The 18,853-nt window shown below is 49.1% G+C and overlaps 1 protein-coding gene across 10 annotated transcripts in view; it reads right to left on the reverse strand.

The window, feature by feature from the left end:
* Window positions 1-485: 485 nt before the first annotated feature.
* Window positions 486-18,853, reverse strand: part of LOC122384459 (E3 ubiquitin-protein ligase RNF113A-like) — a 42,584-nt gene continuing 24,216 nt past the window's right edge. For 3 of the 10 annotated variants that reach the window (XM_043371855.1, XM_043371854.1, XM_043371852.1), the window contains exons 2-8: window positions 7,831-7,938; window positions 7,018-7,088; window positions 6,645-6,733; window positions 4,608-4,731; window positions 3,378-3,594; window positions 2,805-2,988; window positions 486-1,237 (exon numbers count right to left, since the gene is read on the reverse strand). In XM_043371855.1, coding sequence (XP_043227790.1) covers window positions 1,048-1,237; window positions 2,805-2,988; window positions 3,378-3,594; window positions 4,608-4,731; window positions 6,645-6,733; window positions 7,018-7,088; window positions 7,831-7,924 — 969 coding nt within the window. In that variant the 5' untranslated portion in view covers window positions 7,925-7,938 and the 3' untranslated portion in view covers window positions 486-1,047. Of the gene's footprint in view, window positions 1,238-2,804; window positions 2,989-3,377; window positions 3,595-4,607; window positions 4,732-6,644; window positions 6,734-7,017; window positions 7,089-7,830; window positions 7,939-8,994; window positions 10,685-11,386; window positions 11,862-18,853 lie in introns of those variants that run through there. The other 7 variants (XM_043371851.1, XM_043371859.1, XM_043371853.1 and 4 more) reach the window with 7 other exon arrangements.

The raw sequence follows: 18,853 nt of genomic DNA on the forward strand, positions 1-18,853 counted from the left end.
CTGAGACGATCGTAATTCCAGTTAGCGCACTGATTCTAGTATCAAAGATGTGTCGACTTAACAGGTACCAAAGTCCAGCGCTTAGGCATGTCTCAATAAGCTCCACAGTCCACATGGCGACATGACGCACGTCCTAAACGCCATCAATCTCGGTCTAAGCTCACAAATGACGTCGGTATTCCAGAACATTGTCGCTCGGAGTACCATATACCAGTAGGGAGTCTAACACGTCCATCTGCAACTCCTTCAGCGGAGAGCGCGCTGCGGGTAGCGACGGTTATCCTTCCCAAAGTTCTCATGTAGCTGTGTCAGTGTAGTTCAAACTACAGTCAGGTTACTGTTAAAAACGATCAATATCCTTGCGCCGGGCGTTGCGACACACTATTCATTACACTCGCCTCTACGCTCCATTCAACGTATTACATCATATTTCCGACAATCTGAACCACATCCGGAAAGAAAACAATTAGCCAAAGCGACCAAAGTAAAAACATGTCAGCTTTATTTCTTTTCCTTTTAGCACTTGTTTCATACACAACATTCAGCGAGGGGAAAACCTGTCAAAAGCAACGTCATACAACCCTGTCCTTACAAGTCGATGTGCGCATTTACTCCCCGTCCTCACAAGTTTGAGACGACCATTAATTGAGTAGGTACCACGCAATGAGTCTCCTGCCGGACCTGTGACATCTGTGACAATACAGGTGCGACGAGTGCGCGAAGATAAAGCGCCGCGAGCATTTACGCCGTCTGCTGCTTACAACTCCGTGACTGTGAACTAATGTAGGCTCGCGACTCATGACCCCAAGCCTCAACGAGACAGTGTGACGATAAATCACAGTCATTCGAAGGAATTGATCCTTCCGACACATCGCAGGGCGCAGGTTCAGGCGAGAATGACACGAGCTCAGTTTCTGCGCGTAAAAACACTGCAGCAGTAACGTTCATGCACCATACACGTAGAAATAGCACGACTCTGTCATCGTTTTGGTGAAACAACATATTCAGTCACAGTAAACGTTACAACACACAAACGTTGAAGCCGGGTCAGGTCACGTTGTCATCATCGTCGTCATCGTCGCTGTCCTTGACGCCTCCTCCGCCGGCTCTGTTCAGCTTGTCCAGCAGCTCCTTGGCCACGTTGAACACGCCGTGCGTCTGCACACCGCACACGAAACAGCGCTTGGACTTTTTGTACTCCTTCAGCGCGCACCCCTCGCAGAAATAGTGCTTGCACCTGTGAATGACAGGACGAGGCAAAACGAGTGACGACAGGGGAATAAATTACCTATCAATTGGCGAAAGAAAACAGAGCCCGATGGTTTTGTCACACAAACAACGTTAAGATAGTATCAAGCAAAGTCAACATTTCCATTGACCATGCATTACAAAAGAAACAGTTTGATAACAAACATATCATTTAAATTTTATCACAGGAATTGTGTTATTCCAAACCTAATTAAACGATCTTGTTTGTTTGTTTATTGGAGCTTTAGGGCGCGCCGACTACCTAGTTAAACTAGTTAAACGACTAGTTAAAGGATCGTGTTTCTCCAAGAAATCAGAGCCCCGCCGCCCGCTCCCTGGGGCGCAGAGGAGGACAGACCGACCGAGGTATCAGGTTACCCCGGGTCAGATGACTCGCGCGACTGGAGACAGCCGAGAGGGGTGGGGGGGGGGGGATGGGAAGTGGGGAGGGGTTGAATGGCAATCACCGCTCGCCGCTAGTTTCCAATAAACCAGCACATCACTCAGGGTCAAATGACCGACTCGGCTCGGGACAATGACCATGAAAACAGGTTCTGGTCCCCAGACCTTATTGCATTCAAATCGTGGCAGAGAATAACTCAGTTAATGAGACTCGTTTTGGACACGCCATGGCCCTACCTACCGAACTGACCCGCGGCAACGCGGTCGATATCAGGTGCACAACAACCTGTCAACTAACGATATTGCAGCCATCCATCCCATCATCCGTTGACATTATGGCGACCATCGTAATTCCGTTCCACAGTGCCGGCGCTGTTCCCGTCAGTCCACTAATTCCCAACATCAATATCAGCCAATCGAACGTAAGCCCATAACGGCGACACGACAGGCAGTAAAGGTGGAATTACGACCCGTATTGACTCGATTCACTGGAGAGTGAGGTAGGCATCCTTCCATATTCGGCTGAGGGCGGAAGTTGCGCATGATTTAAATAAAACAAAAATTACCGGCGGAGCTTAAAATTAATTACTGTTACCGTTGCCGGTTCCGCACTAAATTTACCAAACTAAAAGAAGCCAAGCCGGCATGCTCTCATCATCAATAGACGCGATGAAGATAGATGATAACGGCACCAGAGTCTATGGAACGAGTTGACCGCCGGCGGTCTAGCAGCCTATCTGATAGTAACACAGCACCCCATATCCCGCAGCTGCGGCCAGGGCTGCGGAGTCGGAGTCGGAGTCGGAGTCGGAGTCGGTCGGAGTCGACAGTTGCGACCGGAGTCGGAGTCGGAGTCGGAGTCGATTTTAGAAACCCGAGCCGGAGTCGGAGTCGGAGTCACCGAAAATCTGTCGACTCCGCAGCCCTGCTAGGTCTGCGGAGTCGGAGTCGGGAGTTGGAGTCGGTCGGAGTCGACAATTCTGCCCGGAGTCGGAGTCGGAGTCGGAGCTGGTTTTTGAAAGCCGGAGTCGGAGTCGGAGTCGGAGTCGCCGAAAATCCATCGACTCCGCAGCCCTGGCTGCGGCGTTACCGACACTCAGGCTGCACCCCCACCCACCCCCAAAGGTACCTCACCCCCGGAACCTGCCACTCACTTGGTGACGATGGGGTCCTTGAAGCTCTCTCGGCAGATGAAGCAGCGGAAGGGCAGGTGATCCTCGTCGTCGCTGATCTCGTAGTTTTCGTTGTCGCACGCGCCGTACGTCTGGTTGTCCATCTCTCGCTCCAGCTGCCAGCCGAACTTGTAGTCGGTCCGGTCGTGCATGAAGATACACGAGTCTGTCGCAGGGGGAGGAGGGTGGGCGGGGAGGTCAGACAGGTGGGCCCAAGGGTGGCTTTAGACAGACGGGCAGGGGTGGGGTGGGGTGGGGGGGGGGGGGGGGAAGACACCGGTGGACGGGGTGGGTGGATGGCCTCGACGCTTGACAAAAAGATTTGGAATTCTCAGGGCCAGACTATTTCATCTATAGCGGGAAATATAATTTTCATCGGAAATGAAGTCGGGAGTTCAATTTAAGCAAACGGTTTATGTAATTATGAAAAGAAAAGAAAAATAACGGATAATCGTCCCTTTAGCGAAAATGTTAAAGATAGGAAGGTAGGTACTTAGGTAGCCAGCGCTCCCTCACCAGACTCAAACACCGGTGCTCCGCCCGCTCAGCTCTCACCTCCGAAGCCGCAGAAGCCGGTCTCCTTGAAGTCCTTGCAGATGTCTGGCGCGTAGTCCCAGCGCACTGTGGATCGGATGTTGGACGGGGCGCGGATCGGGCCGTGACGCACGCCGCCACTGCTGGCGTTACCCTGTGGCGTGTCCCGCTTGGAGATGTACTGGGCGTAGTTGGCCTGGCCCCGGTACACCTTGTCGTCCGCCTTGCCCTCCAGCTCCTTCAGAGGGCGGGAGAGGGAGGGGAGGGGGCAGGGGGACAGTCAACTAATAAATTCCACCTCTACCAACGACCGGCGTCTTCGGATTTTGTCATGTAACGGAATATATCTTTGACGGGCACGTAGATGGTCTATTCTTGCTTCATAGTGACTTGTCAGATATTCAACAAACATATAAAAGCACAACGACACCGTCGGCAGCAATAAGCCACTAGCTTCACGTAGAAATTCCGGTGACAGCCATATTAAATAGCTACCAAAGCCTCCACTATGCCCGTTCCCTGTAAAGAAACAAGAAATCCCAAGGCCCTATATAGGAGGTAGAATGGTTAGCCGTTTGTTTACATCGGTGACCTTGACAGATGACGTCAGAAAGTGTCTACCAATCTTCGCCAATATTGTTCTTCCGAGGATTTTATACTCTAAGGCAGTTTGATATTAACCTTTAGGCTCCCTTAGAGCCTAAAAAAGATGATTTACTGCACGGCAAAGTCTTAAAAATCGACAAAATCTTGACACCCCGTGACGTCATCTGTCTCCTGAGCCCTCCCTATGTGGCAGCATAGAACCGTAACCCCCTGAGCACTCCTACGTTCCGGCAGTCGCACCGGTACCTGTCCCTCCGGGCACAGTGGCTCCCTCACAGCACAGAACCTCTTCCAGTCCCTCTGTACACGGCCGCCCCAGCCCGGCGCAGTTAGCTCGGCAGCGGCGCCGCCACCCCACCAGTCCTCCAGTCAGCCCCTCTCTGTATTCGGCCGTCCCGCCCCGGTCCAGCCCGGCGGCGCCGCCACACCAGACCCTCCCCAGTCCCTCTCTGAAACCCCGGCCCAGCCCGGCAGCGCCGCCGCCACACCAGACGCTCTCCGTCCATCAGCTCCTCTCTGAATTCAGCCGCCCCAGCCCGGCGCCGTCGGCTCGGCAGTGGTGCGGCCACCACAACCTGAGTTCCTCCACCAGTCCCTCCCTGTATACGGCCGTCCGGCAGCGCCGCGCCGCGCCGCCCCACCCACCTTGTTGACGGCCATGGCGCGCTCGAAGATGGCCTGGTCGTCCCGGTCTCGCTCCGTGTCGATCTCCACAGTGGCCGTGGCGCCCATGTCGTTGGGTCCTTCGCGGGCCGCCGTGCGCTTGGACCTGCGCAGACAAGGGCGGAGACCGGTGAACGAGGGGGACGAAAAGCGATACAGAACGCAACGCGACGGGAGTCACGGCGCTGAGTAACAGTCACGGCTCACGACACAATCAATGAGCACATTTAATGGCATCGTGGGTGTTGCTTAGAGAAGTTCTCATGGGTAATGGTCATGGGGGTCGAAACCGGGGGGGGGGGACGGGGGGGGACGCGTCCCCCCAGTCGAGGAATCCGGGGGGGGGGGACGTCCCCCGCAAAAATATCCCCATGAATGATTTAAAAAGTGACCTACGACATTGGTGTATTGTCGTTTTGGGATGAAATTGCGGATACCTACTCGTATACAAATTGAATCTGCGAATTGCTAACACTGTACCCTTGCTTAAAGGGCTGCGGAGTAGATTATTTTAGTAACTCCGACTCCGGCTTTAAAAAAAAGCTCGGAGTCCCCACTCCATCTCCGACCACGACATCCCTTGGCCCGCATCGGAGTGAAAAAAAAACATGTGATGTGATGCTTTTGTCTCTTTGAACGTTTCTTGGCATATTAAAAGATAACATTGCCTACGAGGTGCAGCTCTGGACTGTCCGTCCCAGGTCCCCGATAGGGAGCCAAAGCTCCAGTTGTAGGGGCGACCATATCCAACAAGGGCTGAAGATCTGTCCCAAAGTCTCAGAGTGCAGTAGAACATCAGCTTGCAGAGACCACACATTTTACATAGGATATTCGTACCTAATAGTCAAGACCTTCAGCTAACTCTCAAACGGCCCTCTTCCCGTTCGAGGCCATCCGACAGCAGAAGGTCTCACTATGGCCTTTGAACGCTTGATGCTTGAGGGTGAGAGGACCTCGTCCTGGTCTGAGAGAGCCCAGGAGGACGTAATGCTCAGTATGCCCCTACATTGGTCTTACCATGACCCCTATAATCACCACAGCCAACAGAATCTCCAGGTCTTATTCGGCCCATCCTCGGGGATCACGTTGACTCTGACTTCAGAGTTGAAGTCTGTTACGATTTTGATGACTCCAACTCCGTATCCGACCAAAACCGTCGACTACGACCCCGCAGTCCTGCAGCTACACTGCACAGAAGTTGGAAAAAAGCTGTACCTATGGTTGACAGCGGTTTACAGAGGACCACACGATTTTTTAGAGGCAGGGCTGCTTGGCTTGGTGACCAGACCCTAACTGTCCTGGTATCAAACTTATTACGCGGGATGCAAAATTTATGCGTTTTGGGACTGTTTTGCCAATAGTTTTTGCGCGAAGCGCCGCCAATTCATGCACAGGTAGAAAAGAGTGTGACTAATAACGCCTCCACGCGAGAACATGAGAACATGTGTATTGTGTATGCGTTACAAGTAGGGAATAGGCCTGAAATTGTACGGTATACTAACTAACTTTTGGGTTTTTAGTCAGCCAATCCGTCCCCCCCCCCAGTCAAAAATCCGTGGCGACGCCCCTGGTAATGGTGCCGTAGCTGGGCTGGACGACACGGTGATCAGCGAGGACAGCCATGTGCTGCCGATCTAGCCGTCCAACGGCGGTGAGGGAGAACGGGAGGAGGAGGGGAGGGGCTCGAGGCATTGGAACCGGACGAACGCCCGACAAAACACACGACATAGAATGGATGAACGCATAGCAGCTCTTGTGATATTTTGCTGGCGATGAACTTAAGTCACTCATAAAACATATTAGTCATTCCAAGATATACTTGAGCCATTAGCCTTAATTTACGGTGTCAGCTCATAGAGATAAATGACATATTTGCGCGTTAAATAGGCATGGAGAAGTTAACGTCGTCATTCATAGAATAAGATCGTGTAGCATTTTCTTCATGTAAACTTGCAGTGAATGAAACTAATCCGACACTAGCTGACTAGCACACACCGAGACTACCGATAGCTCACTTACCGATACGACACACCGACATTATTGTCATCATCTGAACTCTCGTTGTCACTCGCACGCTTCGATACCTTGGCCGACTTGACTGTCTTGGACTGAAAAAACAAACAAACAATTGTAATTCAGCATTTTGAGAAACAAAGCTGGAAGCATTCAATTCAATGCTAAAAGATGACCTTGATTGAGCAGGGAACTTGTCCTGTTGATCATGTGATTTATAGATTGCAGTAATACATCTAGTACCTAACACACACCGATAAAGTGAAGCAGAGGCAGAGACAGATGCAGCATCAGACCAAAGGGGAATTAAAGGCAGCTAACAATAAGCTGGATTTCACACACAATATTAAAATTTTACTTTGATTTCAATCATACATACCGTCTGAATCATAGGATTTTTAGCATCAGCTTTCTTCTCAACCTTGATCACCCTGGTATCATCATCACTGCCTGAAAATCAATGAAATGTTACAAAAAAGGTTAGGTTGTATCGTAATATAAGCCATCGCTGTTGCTGAACACCAAGACCAAATCAATATAATTCTCCATATTACCATCATAGACCAGCCCCAGTGCAATAATGTTACAGATACAAAGACATTTAACAATGAAATACATATATTTGCATTGTGCAATGTGCATGAAACTGAAATCTATGAATTCATTAAATCTGGCATTTGGCAACAAACCAAGAAAAACAACAAGGTGATGGGATACAGAACAGTACCTATAGGATAAGATCAGAGACAAAATATGATCTGAAATAAAGATCAATGTATTCTAATAAAACATGACTATCTACAGACTACAATAAACATGCCACTCTTGTGACCAGGGCTGCAGAGTGCAGAGTCAGAGTCTGAGTCAGATACAGTTTTGGAAAGAAACCAGAGCCAGAGTCAGAACCACTGGAAATTTGTTGAATGTGCAGCCCTGCCAGGTCTGGCAGAGTCAGTTAGACATAGTCAGCAGTTTTGCCTGGAGTCGCAGTTGGTTTTGGAAGGCCAGAGTCAGAATTGGAGTCACTGAAGTCGCAGCACTTGTGACACAATCAAGCACAGCACCATTACATTTGATATGGATTCACAGGGCAGTTTTATACATGAGCCTCACAGCTTTATCGTAAGCATTAAGCTACTATAAAAGATTACATCATGTCAATTCATATTGATAATGCTGTACAGATACTTACTTTCACTACCAGATGCTTGCCGTTTTCGGGCTTTGAACTTCTGCTTTCCCTTCTTGAATGAAAAAGTGCATGGCTTGGGCACAGGATCTGCCATCGTGATATTGTTTTCTGAAAAAACACAGTAAAAAATGATTGAAAAATATGTTGAATAAGATGGAACTACAGAAAAAGTTAGGCAGGTATATTTCAAAAGACAATGTATAGCAGGGGCGGGCAAACTTTTGGGAGCGCGGGCCGGGTGTTGCATTTGTGAGCAACTGGGGGGCCTGAGTGCTAAGCTCGCCAGAGTTTCGTTTGTCAATGACTAAAATGGATGCTATGTTGCTATGACGCGACTAACGACGGGCAATGACTGTCTCATGACAGAGACAAATACCTATATGTCTGAGGACGAGGTGCACGACCTGCTCTCCCAGGAGACTGACGAGCACACCGTGGATGCGGTTGGTTCCGTCGACCGTGAGATATTGTATCAGTGTCTATGGTGCTGCGGTCGCCAAAAACATGTCTCGTGTTCAAAAGGTGATTAACTTCGGTGCACGAGTTATCACGGGGCGGCGCAAGCATGACCGCGTGAGTGACGCACTCAGAACTCTCACCTGGCTCCCGGCTCGTGAACTGGTGACTTACCACACTCTGTGCCTACTCAAGCGCATGTTGGTGACCGGCGCTCCCCAGGATATCGCCGAGCAGCTCTCCACAGTAGGAGAGGGGAGAGAGCGCAACACACGGCAGGACGCAGACCTCGCTCTTCCACGGATAAGATCCGAGTCCGGCCGAAGGAGATTTTTGTACCGTGCTGTGTCGGCTTTCAATGCCCTGCCTCTCGCTGTCAGGGAGCAACCACCGGGCGCTTTTAAAAGGAATGTGAAACGGCGTCTGGGCCAATTTTAGAAAGTATGCGTGCTTGTGGGCTTTGTATGTTTTTTTTTTCCTGTGTGCTTGAGTGCGTCACCATCCCTTGTATTTACTTTTCACCTCCTATGACACGAACTCAAGAATAGCCATGTTGTATGGATGAGTTCTTAAGTGTTCAATAAACAATAAACAATATAGTTACACTTACAAACGAATAACTTTTGACCCATGACAACCGTACTTAAAATCAAGCCTGCTTTTGTAAACTGCACAGACACACTGGGAATCATAGAAATAACGACTCACCTTATTTGAGAAGTACCTCAAGAAGCTGGAGACGGCGGGCTACCTCGATGTTTGTGTTTAGTTTCTTGGTTTATGCCGCAAAAATTTTCTCGATCGTAAGAAGACAAAATACTTTGTGATTCACATGCTATTTGCATTGACACGATACTCCACGTCACTCCCTTCATGCTGTCCCAGAAAGGTACCGGAATGCGTCCTTCGATCTCCGCACCCTCGTTTTTAGTGCGAAGGGTGGTGCTGCTTCCTGCCGTGAAGAAGCCCTTCGACATTCGGCGCCACAGATGTTGTCTAGCTCAGCCTGAGGACGTCATTCAGGTGACGATCAGACAGTCTGGATCGGAGGCGGGACTTCACGTACTTCATTTTGGAGAACAGCTGTTCGCAGCAGTACGTGCTACCGAACATGGCAGCGATGCGTTGGACGTGCGATATGTGGTTGGGATATCCTCCAGTGGGGATAATGGCATCGCGGAAGAAGGGCAGAGGCGAAGAGGTTCGAAACTTTCCTCTGGGTTCATCACTGCTTTGGAGTTCCACCGACTCCATCTGCAGGGATACCGGCGCTTAGTCGACACTGAAGTCAAACGGTGCTGTCACCAGCTTGAAGTCGGTAGCGAGCTCCCAAACGTCAGCGAAGCGGTTCGTGAACTCCTGTCGCAGAGTGGCAAGAGCAGCGGCACATCCGTCGCGGTTGAATCTTCCGCAGCACAGGTGGCCAGGCGAGGGAAGTGGTCAAGCTGTCCTCGACCTACCTGGGCTTCCCACAGACGCAGCTTCACCTCGAAGGCAGTGACATGCGCATACATGTCGGAGAGCAGAAGATTCATTCCTTGGAGTTTTGTGTTCAGCGTGTTCAGGTGGGATGTGATGTGATGTCCGTGAGCAGTACCAGGTCAGCCAGCCACCGGGAATCACTGAATTTATCGTCGTATGGTGAGCTTTTCTCATGTAGGAAGCTCGCGATGTCCCGCCTGAGCTCCCAAACACGGGACAGCATGGCGCCGCGACTCAGCCAGCGTACCACACTGAAGAACAGCAGGTCACCGTAGTGCTATTGCTACTGAACTCGGATGAACCATAATCCTAAACTGGGCTTCCGTAGGGCTCGCGGGCCGGATTGCAATGCTGGCTGCCTATCCAGACCGCGGGCCGGACGCCGGAGCTTGGCGGGCCGCATCCGGCCCGCGGGCCGGACTTTGCCCGCCCCTGATGTATAGGAACTAATAATCTCACGCCTACCACTGATCTTGATCTGTTACTGCGGGCAGTAGCGGCGGAACACCTTCAGTTAAAGGGGGCACTGCTGACTTTTGGTCCCATTCCTTCCATGCAACGCCAATTGTGATTGGACTAATGTTAAAATGCCAAAATCAAAGGGGGGCACAGTCCCCGGTGCTTCCCCCGTTCCGCCGCCGCCTATGACTGCGGGCATGCTGGTTAGAGGTTCATAATGATCTGTCAGCACTCTCATGACAAAAAATGACATTCAATTGAAAACACGTGATAAATCTAATGATAATATTGATAAATGGAATGGCATCAATTTAAGTCTAATCCAAACATTTTTGAACTATTTCAACATTATGCACAAACCCGCGTATATCAATATTAGCATGTGATATGTGATAATTATTCGATATTTATTTACCTACATCTCTTACTTGTACTTGTACTTGTTGGGTTAGGGCGCATCAGGGTATATAGAACAACGGGTACACCAACGACGCGGAAAGCGCCCATTTTACCTGGATAAGGTACATGGTAGGTGATATATTTTTTGAATATGGAAAAAATAGAGTATTCTATTCTGACGAGTAAAGCCAAATTCATAAAGCAGTTATTTTTATATTATATGTACCAGAAATAACATACTGACCATAGTTTAAAACTTAGTCTAAAGTTAGTTGAAAAGCGTATAGTTGATACTAAGATGGAAGGAATCAATGGAAGGCGGAAATGGCGCAGCTGTTTCATTCTTAAAATGTGTTCGCAAGCAGGATTTACGTGATGCTAGCGACATCTATTAATGCAATCGGGGACGCTGATTGGCTGACCGAGTCCGTGAGCAGTATCACTAATGTACGCCAGTACAGGGTTGATGCAATGTGCGCATGCGCAGGAACTTGGGCTCTCATGGAGGGGCTTTTGGTACCTCGGGCAGCGCCCAATGCTTTTTGGACCTGTTATGGCCTCCGCGTCAAAAAATGCTAGATAAAAAGGTTGTAGAGGAAGCTTGAGGCTACCTTTCCCCACAATAATATTGGCACTTTATCTTTTAGCTTACGTGTGAGGCTCGCTTGAAAAAGGTCGATTTAACATGGAAACCCTATGGGGTAGTAGTTTTTGAGCGCCCATTTGGTCTAATGCTACCAACTGTTACTGGCTACCCCTGAGGGCGCATAGCCTCGTTGGGCTCAAGCGTCCGTAGTTGTTGTCATCAGTGCGCCATTCTTGTCTCGATCGAGTAGATGTTGCAATCGGTTGCAGCCAGATGGTGCAGAGGGAAACTAAGCAGATGAAGGAAAATGATAGGTTTAGCATGGGATGGCATGGGGATGTATGCGCGGGCTTCGGATATGTCCAGGCAGGAAATGTCCGGTGAAGTATATTAGTAACGGTTAGTTTCTAACATATAACTGATTAAAAACTTAAAAATAGAAACAAAAAGGATGGTTTCTGGTTATGAGTCATTCAATCATAACGCTCTTGACCTCGCATCTGTCCAGCGAGCCATTCAGTTCAAAAGGATCTTCAGGCACGAGTCTGCTCTTGGTACCTCACTCAGTTATCAACTTGCGTTGGAGGGTTCATGTCTCATGATCATACCGATCATAACGAGCCTCAACTTCGGAACTATGCGACTACTTCTACAAAAGAAGGGACCGGATGGTACAAAAAAGATTAATGAAGGTATACATCCAAGAGAAATCTAGAAAAAGAAACTACAGTAGCAAACCAGTACAGGCTGCTCTTCATTCATCCACTAACTGCATCCATCTCTCACACCGATGCATCTCCACTCCCGCATCCTTCTCATTCAACATTCAATCTCCATTCATCCAATCATTTCAACACAACGCACGACTGTTACACACATGAGGACGTCCACAGAGCAGTCGCAGCACATAACACAAAACACCAGAGAGACGATAAAGTAAACAGTCAACACAAATTACAAAAGCAGGAGATCGCATCAATGTGCCAGATCGACGGCCATGCCCTCCGCATCAGTCGCAACGGGGTTCGCCAATCGGCAGGTAGACTAACATAATCCAATAATTGCACATGATAGCTTCAAACACAAATAATCACAGCTAGTTCATCGCAGATCATCGCAGTCACAGCTTTTTGAAGAGATTGGTAGCACGTAGGAACCTGAAAACCTCGTCAGTGATGTCCGGGTGTTGATCACCCAGAAGAGTTTTCAGGGTAAGTGGTACATCCAATTGAAGGCACTTCTGAACAATCGATTGTCGGTGAGTAGCATACACTGGGCACTCCACAAGTATATGTTTAACTGACTGGGGACACAAACATCGGTTACATTCAGGCCTGGGGTCTCTATCTATTATATGTCCGTGAGTGAATCGTGTATGTCCTATTCGCATGCGACATAACAAGATTTCCTCCCTGTGACTGGCGCGTTTACAAGATGACCATGATCCAACTTCATCCTTTATCAACTTCAAGTTGGTGTTTGAGTTATACTGCTGCCAGCACTGATTGAACAGGCGACGGACAGACAACCCAATATCGGGATAGTGCTCTTTGGGACCCATTTCAAGGACTACTATTTGATCCATCGAGATAGCCTCCCTGGCCTGACGGTCAGCTAGCTCGTTCCCAGTGATGCTGCAGTGTCCAGGGATCCACAAAATAACAAGTTCGCGATCAGACAAAGTAATCAATCGATGACAGGTCTCTAAAATCTTCATGATAGTAGGATGGGAAGTGACCGGCCCACGAAGAGCAGTCAGCACGGACAGGGAGTCCGTGCAAATGACACATCTCATGATACCACTTTCCTCCACAAATAACAGTGCCCGTAGTATAGCGAATGCTTCCGCCGTAAATACAGAGCAGTTATTTGGCAGCTTAAACCTTTCACGTCGGTTTCCAAGTACATACGCACATCCAACACCATCATGATTCTTTGATCCATCAGTAAAGCAGAAAGAGAACGTTGCATATCTCTCTCTGAGGTCATTAAACTGACATTGCACTTCAATATCAGATAAGTTTGCTTTTCTCTCATTTGTTAGTCGAATCAGATCACATTTCTGCAAGTGCCAAGGCGGGATGGTACCAGATAAGGACGTCAATTCGTTCGGCATATCAAAGTTTGTCTCAGCGCATATAGCCGAGAGCCTCTCATACACAGGGAAGCCTGCGATTCGCTTCAAATAATCACTATCAATGGCAGGCAGCGATGCACCGCGTGATATCAATTCAAGACATGGATGGTTGGGGTCACTCTTCACTCTCAAGCAGTACCGTAAGGTCAAATCGCACCGTCTTAATCTCAGAGGGGGTACGTCTGCTTCCACCATCAGAGGTAGTATGGGGGAGGTTCTAAGCGCGCCCGTAGCAATCCTCACGCATGCATTCTGGATGCTATCAAGCGACTCAACTGTTTTGTTTCGTGGACGATCCAGTATCTGGCATGCATAATCGAGTATTGGCCGTATCATTGATTTGTAAATTCGCAAAAGTATCGTTCTATCCGCTCCACAGTTCCCTCCGGCCAAACATCTTAGGATTGATATACGTTTAGTTGCCTTTCCCTTCACATATTTAAAGGAAATAGTTCACTTTCACGAAATTATTTTTTTTGCAATGGATTTATGATTTTTTATGTTCAAAATGATCAGCAAAGAAAATAAAACCTATTTATAACAAAAGATTATTTTCTATATTTTGATATAGGAAGAACTTTTCAGTTTCTGTAAGGCACAGGCGATCCAGTATGAAAAGAGCATGGGTCCCGAAAATTCTTCAGAAACTAGAGAAATTATCGCGGCCACCGGCATTTGGGCGATCTGCTGCTGCTGAATGTCCTTATTGATCAGTACGAGAATTTCTCTAGAGTTCTCGTAGATAATTTCTCTAGTTTCTGAAGAATTTTCGGTACCCATGCTCTTTTCATATCCGAAGGTTGGGACTTTTCAATTAGACAAATCACTATTCTTTAGAATTGTGATTTTCTATTGAAAATCCCAACCTGAGCTACCTCTCTAGGGGGGTGTTTAGCGTTTCGGCCGCGATTTGGGTCATTTTGATTCCCGCAAAAACGGCTCCATTATATTTCTTGCCATTTTCAGCGTTTGGTCCCGTGTGGGGGAGCTACCGGCTGGCAAAGTTACAAAAAATATAATTGACACGTTTTGGGGTAATCGGCACGTGCATTTTCCCATAGGGTTAACATGGGGAAAAATTGGAAATTCGATTTGCGAAAAATTTCGTCAATTATATTTATTGATATTTTTAGGGTCGGATCTCGGGCAGGCACCCCAACTGACGGTGGTAATTATTTAAAATATAATTGACAAAATTTCGGGTAATCGTCACAAACAGTTACCCCATGTTGAGCCTATGGCGATTTCAAAAAAATATTTTTAAATTTATTTTGCAAAAAATTTCCACGTTAGATTTTGAAAATGTTCCAATATGTTGTGTCCCGGGGTGTCGGCTACCACGTGGTATGGGTCAGATATGGGGCGATTGAAAAGCACGTGCCACGTGCAAACGTGTTTAATGGGGTAACCTCCGGGAAAATCCGACATTGGCCAACTGGGGGTCCTATGGCGTGGAAACCACTCCACCTACCGACACCAAATCAACGCAGCCGGTGAGCAGATGAGACCAGCTTGTCGCACTAGTGGTCACGTGGCGCACGTGCTATTGCACGTGCCGTGGCACGGGGTCAGTTTTGGTGCTTAAATATACTAGCATTGTGAAATGCAAGGAATGGGGGAAATAGCCGCCAGGCCGTCAGGTTTTATGATAGGGTCGATCTGAAAACGGGTATAGGCACAGAATGAAAGGCGCTAAAAAACTGCTATCTCGGATTTTTTGTAAAATGAAAAATATAAAATTCTGGGGAAATTATATATTCGAAAGGTGAAATTTCCCTAAATTTTCCCGTTTTTCGAGTTTAGCCGTCCACTGTTCAGGGACGGTGACACCGGCCGGGGTCATCATTTATATGCTGATGGCCACGTCCATGGGTCATCAAGTGGCGTGAACGGTGAAGCTGTCACCGGTCCGGCACGTGCCACGTGGCCACGTGTTTGAGTCGCGTACCTCCCAGATTATCGTGTGTTTGCCGATTTGTGGCCTTATAGCACGAAAACAGCACCAGTCAGGAAGCCTGAAATGGAACAATCGGTGAGGGGACAAGCCCTGCTTGCACCACCGGTGGTCACGTGGCACACGTGCAATTCTGGGCACCTCCGTTGCGGAGATGTTTTATAGTGAAATATTCAAATGTACATAACTTTGTAAGTTTAAGTCCGATTGGGCTAGAATTTGGTGGGTGGATGAATTGTTAAGCGACATGAACGAATGCGCCATGTTTGTTGCAGTGCGCCACGTTTGTCTCAAAGCGCCATTTTTGCCGCAAAGCGCAGAATGTGCGTACCTTTGTCGAACATTGGACGATTAGGATGCGCTGTAATTAAGGAATGGCTGCTTAAACGGCAGATATGAATGCACCACATTTGCCGCAGGGCGCCATATTTTTCTTCATGCGTCAGTGTTTGCGTTTTGCCTACGGCGGGCGCTTTTTTTGCGGCGGTGTTTGCGTTTCTTCGGTGTTTGCGTTTGACGGCGGGCGGCCGTTTTTGCGTTTTTGGCGGTGTTTGCGTTTGGCGGCGGGCGGCCGTTTTTTTTTGCGGCGTTTTGCGGTTGGCGGCGGGCGTGCGGGCGTTGCGGGCGTTTTTTTGCGGCGGTGTTTGCGTTTTTTGCGGTTTTTGTGTTTGACGGCGGGCGGGCGGGCGATGCGGGTGTTTTTGCGGTGTTTGCGTTTGGCGGCGGACGGCCGTTTCAGCGGCGGTTTGCGATGGGCGGCCGTTTTTTGCGGCGTTTTGCGGTTTGCGGCGGGCGGCCGTTTTTTGCGGCGTTGTTGCGGTTTGCGGCGGGCGGCCGTTTTTTTGCGGCGTTTTTTGTGGTTTGCGGCGGGCGGCCGTTTTTTTTGCGGCGTTTTGCGGTTGCCGGCGGCCGGGCGTTATTTGCGTTGTTGTGGTTTGCGGCGGGCGGCCGTTTTTTTTGCGCCGTTTCGCCGTTGGCGGCGGGCGATGCGGGCGTTTTTTGTGGCGGCGGCGTTTGCGTTTTTGCGGTGTTTGCGTTTTGCGGCGGACGGGCTTTTTTTGCGGCGTTTTTTGCGTTTTTTCTGCGGTTTTCGGCGGGCGGGCGATTGTTTTTTTGCGAAGTTTGCGTTTGCGTTTTGGGCGTGCGTTTTGCGGTGTTTGCGTTTGGCGGTGGGCGGGCGGTTTTTCACAATTAAAGTCCCAACCTTCGGATCCGCAGTGCTGTTCGACAAGCGCTGCCCGGGCTATCCGAAGGTTGGGACTTTTCAATTAGACAATCACTATTCTTTAGAATTGTGATTTTCTATTGAAAATCCCAACCTGAGCTACCTCTCTAGGGGGGTGTTTAGCGTTTCGGCCGCGATTTAGGACATTTTGATTCCGAGAAAAACGGCACGGTAGAATTTTTTGCCATTTTCAGCGTTTGGTCCCGTATCGGGGAGCTACCGGCTGGCATCGGTCGCTTGAAATATAATTAACCCGTTTTGGGGTAATCGGCACGTGCATTTTCCCATAGGGTTAACATGGGGAAAAATTGGAAATTTGATTTGCGAAAAATTTCGTCAATTATATTTGCTGATATTTTTAGGGTCGAATCTCGGGCCGGGACCCCACCTTATGGTGGTAATTATTTAAAATATAAATGACAAAATTTCGGGTAATCGGGACGGACAGTTACCCCATGCTAAGCCTATGGCGATTTCGAAAAATTATTTTCAAATCGATTTTGTAAAAAATTTCCACGTTAGATTTTGAAAAAGTTCCAATATGTTGTGCACCGGGGTGTCGGCTACCACATGGTATGGGTCAGATATGGGGCGATTGAAAAGCACGTGCCACGTGCAAACGTGTTTGATGGGGTAACCTCCGGGAAAATCCGACATTGGCCAACTAGGGGTCCTATGGCGTGGAAACCACTCCACCTAGTGACACCAAATCAACGCAGCCGGTGAGCAGATGAGTTCAGCTTGTCGCACTAGTGGTCACGTGGCGCACGTGCTATTGCACGTGCCGTGGCACGGGGTCAATTTTGGTGCTTAAATATACTAGCATTGTGAAATGCAAGGAATGGGGGAAATAGCCGTCAGGCCGTCAGATTTTAAGATAGGGTCGATCTGAAAACGTGTATAGACACAGAATGAACGGTGCTAGAAAACTGCTATCTCGGATTTTTTGTAAAATGAAAAAATTAAAATTCTAGGGAAATTATAAATTAGAAAGGTGAAATTTCCCTAAATTTTCCCGTTTTTCAAGTTTAGCCGTCCACTGTTCAGTGACGGTGACACCGGCCGGGGTCATCTTTTACATGCTAATGGCCACGTCGATGGGTCATCACGTGGAGTGAACGGTGAAGCTATCAGAGGTCCGGCACGTGCCACGTGGCCACGTGTTTGAGTCACGTACCTCCCAGATTATCGTGTGTTTGCCGATTTGTGGCCTTATAGCACGTAAACTCCACCAGTCAAGAAGCCTGAAATGGTGCAATCAGTGAGGGGACAAGTCCTGCGTACACCACCGGTGGTCACGTGGCACACGTGCAAATCCGGGCACCTCCGTTGCGGAGATATTTTATAGTGAAATATTCAAATGAACATAACTTTGTCAGTTTATGTCCGATTGGACTAGAATTTGGTGGGTGGATGAATTGTTAAGCGACATGAACGAATGCGCCACGTTTGTTGCAGTGCGCCACGTTTGTCTCAAAGCGCCATATTTGCCGCAAAGTGCAAAATGTGCGCAACTTTGTCGAATATTGGACGATTAGGATGCGCTGTAATTAAGGAATGGCTGCTTAAACGGCAGATATGAATGCACCACATTTGCTGCAGGGCGCCATATTTGTCTTAATGCGTCAGTGTTTGCGTTTTGCCTACGGCGGAGGTTTTTTTGCGGCGGTGTTTGCGTTTCTTCGTTGTTTGCGTTTGACGGCGGGCGGCCGTTTTTGCGTTTTTGGCGGTGTTTGCGTTTGGCGGCGGGCGGCCGTTTTTTTGCGACGTTTTGCGGTTGGCGGCTGGCGTGCGGGCGTTGCGGGCGTTTTTTGCGGCGGTGTTTGCGTTTTTGCGGCGGTGTTTGCGTTTTTTGCGGTTTTTGTGTTTGGCGGCGGGCGGGCGGGCGATGCGGGTGTTTTTGCGGTGTTTGCGGTTGGCGGCGGGCGGCCGTTTTAGCGGCGGTTTGCGGCGGGCGGCCGTTTTTTGCGGCGTTTTTGTGGTTTGCGGCGGGCGGCCGTTTTTTTTGCGGCGTTTTGCGGTTGCCGGCGGCCGGGCGTTATTTGCGGTGTTGCGGTTTGCGGCGGGCGGCCGTTTTTTGCGGCGTTTCGCCGTTGGAGGCGGGCGATGCGGTTTCTTTTTGCGGCGGCGGTGTTTGCGTTTTTGCGGCGTTTGCGTTTTGCGGCGGACGGGCGGTTTTTGGCGGCGTTTTTTGCGTTTTTTTCTGCGGTTTTCGGCGGGCGGGCGATTGTTTTTTTTTTGCGGAGTTTGCGTTGGCGTTTTTGGCGTGCGTTTTGCGCGTTTTGCGGTTTTGCGGCGGGCGGGCGGTTTTTCACAATTAAAGTC

This window comes from Amphibalanus amphitrite, unplaced genomic scaffold (genome assembly GCF_019059575.1).
Source record: "Amphibalanus amphitrite isolate SeventyFive unplaced genomic scaffold, NRLGWU_Aamphi_draft 000191F_arrow, whole genome shotgun sequence".
NCBI lineage: Eukaryota > Metazoa > Arthropoda > Thecostraca > Balanomorpha > Balanidae > Amphibalanus > Amphibalanus amphitrite.